Source organism: Staurois parvus, unplaced genomic scaffold (assembly GCF_062004578.1).
Source record: "Staurois parvus isolate SC_StPar_1 unplaced genomic scaffold, SC_StPar_1.0 ptg000017l, whole genome shotgun sequence".
NCBI lineage: Eukaryota > Metazoa > Chordata > Amphibia > Anura > Ranidae > Staurois > Staurois parvus.
The window spans coordinates 2,643,087-2,653,313 of NW_028317813.1; the positions used below are offsets into that span (position 1 = coordinate 2,643,087).

At 39.1% G+C, this 10,227-nt stretch overlaps 1 protein-coding gene across 1 annotated transcript in view; it reads right to left on the minus strand.

The window, feature by feature from the left end:
- Positions 1-7,991, minus strand: part of CPB2 (carboxypeptidase B2) — a 52,543-nt gene extending 44,552 nt beyond the window's left edge. The window contains exons 1-3 of the mRNA XM_089678912.1: positions 7,842-7,991; positions 3,713-3,751; positions 1,471-1,552 (exon numbers count right to left, since the gene is read on the minus strand). Coding sequence (XP_089535038.1) covers positions 1,471-1,552; positions 3,713-3,751; positions 7,842-7,909 — 189 coding nt within the window. The 5' untranslated portion in view covers positions 7,910-7,991. The remainder of the gene's footprint in view (positions 1-1,470; positions 1,553-3,712; positions 3,752-7,841) is intronic.
- Between the last annotated feature and the right edge of the window lie 2,236 nt (positions 7,992-10,227).

Consider the following 10,227-nt stretch of genomic DNA (forward strand, 5'->3'; position numbering starts at 1 on the left):
TGTCTCCCCAAAAGCTGCTAAATGTATCTTTAGTCCAAAAAGGCTAATTTTAACTTCAGTTTTTGGAAGCAGAGATGTCTGTCTCCATGTTAGGAAGGTTCACCCTTTGTTGTATTGTCACGGGGCAAAAAAATTAGGATTTTCCAAAAAAACTAAAATGGCAGTTGTCAGTGGAACAGCAGGTGAAGGGAAACCTTCAAATTGGGACACCTGTTCCATTTTCCACTGCTGCAAGGTATAAGGCACTTTCTCATTGTTTTTTTTACAAATCCATTACTCAGCTGATATGTTGAAAAAAACTGTAAAGTTTTTATTGCTGTCTGTGCCCCAGTTAGGGAGATTTATCTTCTGTTTTTGTCTCCTTTACTACTATCACCAAAAGCAAACACGATTCCAGAACAGGAATAGAGGTTAATCTTTAGAATTGGGGACACTAATTCTGGTGATCCTGGTGGCTACCAGAGATTTCCCCTTACTTTTTGTGGTGGCAATGGAACAGAAATTAAGAGGAAATCTCTCCAGATGGACATAGGTGACAAAAACTGATGGGTATAATGACCCACCCTTATTATATTGCAAATAACATAAGAAATATATTTTTTTACCTTAACCTGATGAGGGTGCACTGATGAAGTGGCACTGATGGGCAATGATAGGCAGCATGGATGGGCACTGATAAGCAGCACTGATGGGTACCGATACGTGGCACTGATGGGCACTGACAAGTTGCACTGATGAGGCTGCACTGATAATCTAGCACTGATGATCAGTGCCCTGATTATCAGTGTAAACAAAGCACTGACAGCCTTGCTGGGTATTGGCTGTCTCTTCCTCACACAAACACGGTGTGTAAGGAAAAGACTGCCGATAACCAGCAAGTCTGTTTACATGTGATCAGCTGTGATTGGACACAACTGATCACATGGTAAATGGCTGCTGTGATTGGCCCTTTACGGTTATCTGTGATCAGCTGTGTCCAAAGGACACAGGGGTCACAGAGCACGCTCGATGCGCGCCCCAGGCACATTCTAGGAGGACATCAATAGATGCCCTCCAAAAACAGGAGAACGGCGCTATAGCTGTCTAACATGATATGGCAATTGCCTTACATAGCACAGTTAAAGTTGTAAAGGGGCACAGTAAGATACACATTAACTCTTATGAGTCCTTCAAACAGCCAGATTTTTCCAGATTGAAGGTTTTCTGACAGTTTCCCTTTGTGATTGAAGGTAACCTAATAAAAACCTAATGCTGAGTTTGAATGAATGACAAATAAATTGATGTTATGAGCCAATATAGTATTAGAACTAAAGATTTGTGCCTAACTGAACTGAGAGTGTCCTGCTGTGGTGGTCACTTCACAAGCAAATGTGTATGAGGACAGATTCAAGAACCTGTGCCTAAATATCTAGCTGCTAACAATGCTGCATTTACATAGGTAAAGTATGGCAAAATAATACTTCTTATTACCTCATCAGATGATGTCGTGATGTTCCTTAAAACTCTAGCCTGCCCATCACTTCGAGGTAGAACGTATATCACTTGGTCTTTGCTAATAAACAGAGCACAATATCAAATCTGCAAGTTATGTAATTTAATACAGGCTATATTTTACTTTAAAAAACATGCATAGTGTTACTGTATTTAAGATCCCAGCTAATTCCATCATCTGTTCATTCAATCAATCAGCACTTGAAACATCTGCTACTTTAGCCAAAATGGGTACTTCATATTCTCATTCCGAGTGCAATTAGTTTCAGAGATTTTGGAATCTAATATATCTTCAACAAATGGATGTCATTGCTCTGGGAAGGACAGGACCACGCTAAACTGTTGAAACTTGTGGAGCAGGAGGAGCTCGGGGAACATTCATTCCCCAATCTCTCTTGTGACTAATGAACCTGGAATCACTGTGTATTACATCACTTCTGGATTCTGAGCTGTCATTCCCCTGCTACAGCACAATCTGTGCTTGATCAGCTGCAGTGGAGGACAGGGGAGCCATTGGGGGGGGGGGGTCTAAAAAAAACCCTGATATCTCTATAAAGAGAATATGTCATCTGCCAATTCTATCACATAGGGGGCTTGCTAGCTCCATTATGATAGCAATACAGTTTTAAAAAAAAAAAATTTACAAAAAATTGTAATGAAATAAAAAAGTAAAAATTGTTAAAAGCAACCCTGACGACACCCTACACGCCCAAATGCAAACATGCTTCTAGGGCGCACATGTGTATGTAGACATAAACTGTGCCACAACATGTGAGGGATCACCATGAATGTCAAAGTGAGAGCAATAATTCTAGGGCCAAAGTTCACGGTTAACGATAAACTAATAATCTGTAAAGGCTTTAAAAGCATCACCTGTAGACAGTTTTGGGTACCACATTTTCTAGCAATTCACAGGCACATGCAATTTTAATGCTTGATATGTTTCTTATCTATTTACTGAACACAACCCCTTTTTCATATTTTATCACAAAATTGGGTATTATATTGTGTTTGTTTGCAATATATACATTTTATTTTATTTTTCCTTAAAATATGCATTTGATAAACAGTTGCGCGAATATCATGCAACTTAAAAAGTTAAATTTACTGCCATTTAATTCTAGAGGGCCTCTGCTTTCATAAAATATATAGTTGTTAAGGGATTTAAAGTAATTTCTGTCAAAAGGCAGATTTTATAAGTTTCACAGAAAGAAACACTTGCTATCAGGTACAGTACAGTGAAGATAAGACAGGGTGTGAGCTTTGTTGATGAGTTCTCCTTGAAACTCTTGGTAATGGATGCCAAGAAATTAACATTGGTGGCACCAGTGTTAATTTTGACGACAAATTTCAATTTAGTTTTAGTCATAGTCTTTTGACTAAAATGCCATTTTAGTTTTAGTCATATTTTATTCATCTGAATTATTTTAGTTTTAGTCGTATTTTAGTCGATTAAAATATCCAGTACATTTTAGTCATCTGAAATCTCCAGTATTAAAACAAACACAAATATTGCTTTTAGACAAACAAAAATGTAACTTTAAAAAAAAAAAAAACAGAAACTCTATTGCACATATGGTATTACCTGAATATAAAACAGTTCTCTGCTAATAATGAAAACAAGTATCAAGTAACATGTTTATAAATAAAATGGCCTGCTATGTGTTCCTAGTGCTCTAATTGCCCAACACATCATGTGTGACAGAACGGAAGGATTTTGTCATTGTTTTACAATAGGTCAGAGGGAAGTGTTAATCTCTAGAGTGTATTATGGTGTGTAGAAACAGGCATCCTGCCAGGCCCCAATTAGCTGTTTACAGCTTTGACCAAGGCCTATGTGCTGGTCTCTGCTGTCCATAAGTTGAGATAACAGGCTCTTTTGAAGTGTGTTAAAATTTAGGACTATGAATTCCATATATTGCAGAAGGAGGGAGGGAGGGAAAAAGATCACTGGGCTCATGAAAAATAAAATGTCTGCGACCTGACAAGATGGCTGTCGCCTACACTTTCCATGTGCCTTATGCAGACAACCATTACACATGGTAGCCAATCAGCTTCTAACTTCAGCTTGTTCAATTAAGCTTCAACAAAAAAAAACTGGAGGCTCTATGCAGAGCTGCACCAGATTTTGCACTCTCCAATTTTAGTAATTTAACCCCAGTTTGTTCTATAATACTTGATAATTCTATTATACATTTAATTTAAAAACATTTATATTTACAGTTCAGTAGGAGGCGAAGTTGTAGGATCCACTGGAATTCTGAAATATTAAAAAAGATAACATTTAATACACCACTTTGTGACTGCTCTATAATTGAATAGAAGATAATGCCACTTAGGTGTCCGTTTATGAACCAGCAGTAATAGATCGCTGCTCAGTTCTCCGGCATTCTCGGAGAACACAGTTCTCCTGTGAATGCTGTTTATGAAGCATATGTAGATCAGTTCTCCAAACGAAGGGAGAACGGTCTACAGATGCTGGAAAACGGCTGATTTTACTATAATCTCGTGAGATTTCAGTAAAAGATCAGTTTACTAAGCAGAGGTAAATTATCTCTGCTTAGTTTTCGGTCCCTCCGATTCTCCAGCTCTGGGCTGGACAATCTGGAGGGAGAACACAGATCTCCAGTGAAGAGCTGAACATGTTCTCCTGGGTGTCATAAACTGTGAATGACCAGAGAATAGCTGTGATCCTCTGTATCTCAGCTATTCTGTGTGTCATAAACGGACACCTTAGTACGAAATGCTAGTGTATGTAGCATTATTCAAGTCAAAGAAGGATATTCAAATTAAAGTGATTGTAAAGTCTTACGTTTTAATTATAGGTTTATATTTTCCTGCCCTGTACAATGGACTTGCACAGAGCGGACCCGAACCTCCCTTCTCGGGTGTTGGCACTCCTGGTTCCTCCTCTTCTTGGTGTGCCACTAAGGAAGCTGCTTCCTATTGTGGCACACCTGTGTGCTTGATCCCAAGCCCCGCTGTCTGTGTCCATAGACACAGACAGCAAGAATAGCCATTGCCCCTACTCCCCGGGTCACATGATTTTACTGACAGCATCAGGAACCAATGGCTTCTGGTACTCTCAACCAAGCCTGTGAGAGCAGAGAGAAGAGGATAGAACTGCTGCAGACAGGCACAGCGCTGGATCGAGTGAGGAGTGAGGGCTCTGGTAAGTATCGGGGGGGGGGAGGCGAGGGTGAGGAGGCAATACTTCAACCTATGCATTTTTTTACTTTATTGCAAGGATTGCATTTATATAAAATATGTTCAGCCTTTAGAACCACTGTATTGAAAATCTGAAAGCCCTTATTAACTTACTGCAACTGCACTTATTTACATGCCCTCAGTGCATTCACCAGCACTGCATTGACGCACACTTATTCACTCGCTGCCATTAAACCTATGCACACAACTGCCCTTGCTCACACTACACCAGTGTTACTTTTGACAGCTGATTTTGATTTAGTTTTAGTCATAGTCTTTTGACTAAAATGCCATTTAGTTTCAGTCACATTTTAGTCTGAATTGTTTCAGGTTTAGTCTAGTTTAAGTTGAATAAATGTAATATGATTTTAGTCAACTAAATCTACTGTAGCTTTAGTCAAGTAAAATTGAATGGGTTTAGTTGATAATTGAAAGTGTGATGCATTATTTAAACATTTCCTTAGAATTTCCTGTTTTATTATATATTCCTGAAGTAAATATCCATTAACCTGTCATTACTTATGTTATTAAAAGTTGAACAAGCAATAAAGACACAGAGTTAAGTCCAAAGAGATTAGTTCTGATTGGATCTCTTTCCTATTTCCTCCCTAACATTTTAGTATAGTTTTAGTCAGCGGATGAAAATGTCAAAAGATTTTTGTTATAGTTTTAGTCACCATAACCTAGTTTTCATTTACTTTTAATCTAGTTTTAGTCACTGAATTATCACTTATTTACTTGCTGCCATTGCATTGATGAGCTCTTACCTATTCATCCCATTCAACAAGGGGGCACACTTTTGCTGGGCAATGATGAGGTGGCACGGATAGGCAGCACTGATGGGCACTGACAGGCTGCACTGATGAGGTGTCACTGATGAGATGGCACTGGTGGGCATTGATGAAGGGGCACTGATGATGCTGCATTGATATGCAGCACTGACAGGCAGCACTGATGGGCACTGACAGGCAACACTGATGGGCACTGATAGGTGGCACTTATGGGCACTGACTGACAGCACTGATGGGCGGTACTGATGGACGGAACTGCTGGGTGGCACTGCTTGGCAGCACTGCTGGGCACTGATGGGTGGCACTGCTGGGCCCTGATTGGTATTGGTGGGTGGCACTCCTAGGCACCGATTGGTGGCACTGTTGGGCACTGGTGGGTGGCCCTGCTGGGCACTCAGTGCAGATCTGCTGTGACATTTGCCGGTTAACGGCAGTACTTTCCTCACGCTGTGACAGAGTGAGGAAAGTGCTGCCGATAACTGGCAACTGTATTTACTTTGTGATCTACTGTGTCATTGGACACAGATAATCACGTGGTAAAAGGCCGCTGTGATTGGCCTTTTACCTAGTCATGTGATCAGCTGTGTTTATAGTACCCAGCTATCACTGACAGCATTAGGTGCATGCTGCTGGAGGTACGCGGGGGGCGTGATCTGGGAGGACATCATATGGTGCTCTCCCAGAACTGGACAACTGCGCTGTAGCTGTCATTCGGCTATAGCATGGTTGTAAAATGGTTAAACGCAAAAAGCAGCATTTTTTCTAGAATAGAGTTCAATGGAGATGCTGCTCAAATACATGTAGTGTGTTTTTGATGCGTTTTGCATTTTTGTTCTGCCCAGCAACAAAAACATTTCCCCAAAACAAACAAAAAAAACGGAAAAATCACAATATACAGTAAAAATGCAGCAAAAATGCGTGTGTAAAAACGTAAAACAAAATGCCAAAAGCATTGCAAAAACAGCTCAAGAGCAAACTGCTTTTGGTGTGAACCAGGCCTTACACATTTTTGCCCTTACTGAAAAAGTAACAAAATAAACTGCAGCTGAAAAGCTTAAGTGTTATTCACATACATCTGCAACAGCCAACAGTAAGTTGTGCAGTCTTGCTTTTGTTCTAAAAGCATATGCATATCCAAAACTGTTTTTTTTTTCTTTTGTTTTTGTTTTGTGACAGAGTAAGGAAGAGGGTTTTTTTTCTGTCTGTGTCCTATTGGGTAGATTTCCATTCACTTCCTGTCCTGGAGACACAACAGGAAATGAGAGGAAATCTTAGACAGCTGTTATTGGAACAGGTGTCCCCACTAGATTTACCTTCAAATCTTGTTCTTTTGACAGCTCTACTCTCACTTTCTGTTTTGGGGACAGAGACCAGCATAACAAGACACGCACAGGCAAGAATAAAAACCTGACCTAATTATTTCTTACAATTACATTATGTTTATGATGAAGTCTGGCCATCCTCTTTTGTGTAGCTGTTTTAGTTTGTCTGAGATGAGTGGTTCATAGGAGCTTTATCTCCCATTTATTACTACATCTTTCCTATTTTATAAAATACATTTTTAAAAAAAAGGTTTTTCTGTAGCACTTTAGTACTGACATGAATGTAGAAAATTGCATTTTTGTCCCCGTCCCTTTGGTTATACATACTATCAACAGGAAAAAAAAACGTTTTTGACTTCTTACCATACTACAATTTTGCCTTTGTTTTATATACTGTAGTAAAGAGGAGTGTACAAAGTGCAAAAACCCCCTAGTAACTACAGTAGTTGACTTCAGTCTTTTACTGTTCTAAACTGCTTTAAACTGGTACATGATGAAATCAGATTGGTTACGGATTAGAGCGTTTCATTGATTTTACACTTATTTGCGAGTCCCTAAAATTCACTGAAGAAATTAAAGCCCCTTTCACACGGGGTGGACCCGTCAGCAGATCTGCTTGCTCAGCGGGGGATCTGTCCGTTGATCCCCGCTGAGCATGGGAATGCTGCAGAGCAGACACAGCCCGCTGTCCTCTATGGGCGGTCGGATGGAAACGGACCCCCTGTCTGTTTCCATCCGACTGCCATCCCATCCGATCCAACAGATGGATGGGGAATGGATCCCCATCCATTTCTTTTTGGTGGATCAGATCAGATTGGATGACGGTCGGTGTAAACGGACACATGTCTGCTTACACCCACTGTTCCATAGAGGAGAATAGAGGTTCCGATTGAGTCCACCTGAAAAACGTCCACACGGACCCGATCGGAACGTCCGTGTGAAAGGGGCTTAATTGTACTCTGGATTAACATTCTGTGATCTGTACTGCATTATAATTTGGTGCTGTATGAGAAAAGAATAAAAACATTACCTTAAGGAAATCACCTGGTTCTTCATTAACGAAAGGCCAAATATAACTACCAGTAAACAAGTCTTCATTTCCAGAAAGTTGTGTGTACGCTTACGATCTGCAATCCAAATGTTAGAAGATTCACAGTCTCCCACTTGCTAGGGTTTGTAGGAATGTTTGCACTTCAGTTAAATTTTAAAGAGTACTGTTCACATTGCAGCACTGAGAATTTATTTTGGTATACCTGTCATCGTTTCTGAATTCTTTGGTTTTTCTCCCAGTATTTTGTCACGCTAACTAAACATCATAAAACAAAGATAGGAACTCTCAGGATCTGAAGTGTAAAGTCAGTTATAGACACCTTATAGTTGAATCTGCCTATATTTTGCCTTCCCTAGTTCTTCCTATCTCCCCATCATCAACATGTTAATGACAATTTAAACTAAAACTTTTTTGTTTTTGTTGCACAGATTACACAGGTCTGCAAAAAAAATTTTTTCAAGAGCTGTTTTCGTTATTCCACATAATCTTTATGTTTTTTGGTGCGCTGAATCCGAAAATGACATCCATTTTGTCATAGGACATCACGTTTCCTGACAATTTAGGTAACTATGTTAAATAAGGCAATACCTCAGAATAAATGGACATAGACTTATAAAATTAAAGTTTTATTACAATTTTTTCATGAAAATCCTTTTTTGAACTGAAATGAGCTCACCTACACACACTAAACTCGATTCTTCTTCCCTGTGAGGCTCCTCTTGGTGTATTTACGCTTGTGAGTAGCATCTGGAATGTCTCTCTGAAGCATCCAACAGTAGTCTGCCATCATTGTAATGCTCCATTTTCCCTGGTATCTCCTTTCCATCTCTTTAATGTCTTGATGGAAACGTTCACCTTGTTCCTCACTCACAGCTCCCAAATTTTCAGGAAAGTAGTCAAGGTGGGACTGGAGGAAATGCACTTTCAAACTCATCAGGCAACCTAAAACTTGAAATGCTTTCAGCATCCGTCCGATGATCTTTTTGTAGTGAGGATCTTCGTTATTGCCTAAACATTTCTGTACGACTTCTTTAAATGCAATCCACCCTTCTTTTTGAGGATCCATCATGGTATTGACAAACTCTTGATCAACTATAAGCCTTCTAATGTCTGGTCCGACGAACACACCTTCCTTCAATTTTGCCTCCGACAGGCCTGGAAACTTGGTAACCAAGTATTTGAAGCATTCTCCATCTCTTGGAAGTGATTTTACGAATTGCTTCATCAATCCCAATTTTATGTGGAGAGGTGGTAGAAGAACTTTATGGGAAGGTACCAAAGTTTCTCGCAGGACATTTTTTTCATCGACTGTTAGCACCCTCGGCTGCCAACTCTTCTTGGTCCAGTGATTTTGTTGGTCTCGACTGTCCCATAGACACAGAAAACAAGGGTATTTGGTATCCCACCAACTGGATTCTTCAGGAAAGATTAACCCCTTCTACCATTAGAAGCACAGACTCAGGGCTGAGGCTTACACATACAGCATGCTGCTGAGTATCCCAGTAGTCAGACATGTCACTCAGAGCAGCACTTGTATTCACCCCCTTTGCAGGGGGGGAGGGGCAGAGATTGTTTACCTGCAAATAACAACAAAGGGCCAGAGGAGAACTAGGGAAATGAGGAAATATAATTTTGTTCCCGAAAACATGCTTAGCTTATGTATATATTGCTGACCATCAGATTTACAGTGCTATATTTTTTTTTACATAACTCGGACAACTCCTTTAAGGTTTTTTTGTCAATTTATATCTTTAATGCACTTATGTGAATTAATTAATAGTAATTTGGACTTTAAATTTGGTTAAAAACCCATAAAATAAAAAAAAACAAAAATTAAAAAAATGTGATAAATTTGAAGACAATTTTGCATTTTGTGGCAAATCATGACGTCTAGGAGTTTTTTCAATATTTTATTTGTTTTCAGCACACCATAATACATGGAAATTAGATGAAAATAATCAAACAGCTTTTTAGTCGCAGACCTGTGTTATTTTTAACACACCAATGTAATCACTGGAGGCTCAATTCACAAAGCAACATCACATGGTATTATATGCGTCACAAGAAGACTCATTTGGTCCAAATACCGCATGCAGTATTGAAAATGTTTGTTATCAGTTATCAGTTTAAGGGGTAATTACTGAAAAAATAAGGAAAGCATGGTAAAAACTGCATAAACTGATCTAAAAGTAAATTCACTAACAAAAAAAATAATTACATCAGTTAAATAAGTCATGGTCTAGTAACAAATATATACAGTAAAAATATTAGGGATTAAATAGGAACACTTAAACATTTTTTTATTACGCTATTGGTGATTTAACTTATATTATATACAAATTAAAGGTAATCCTTTTTGATCTGC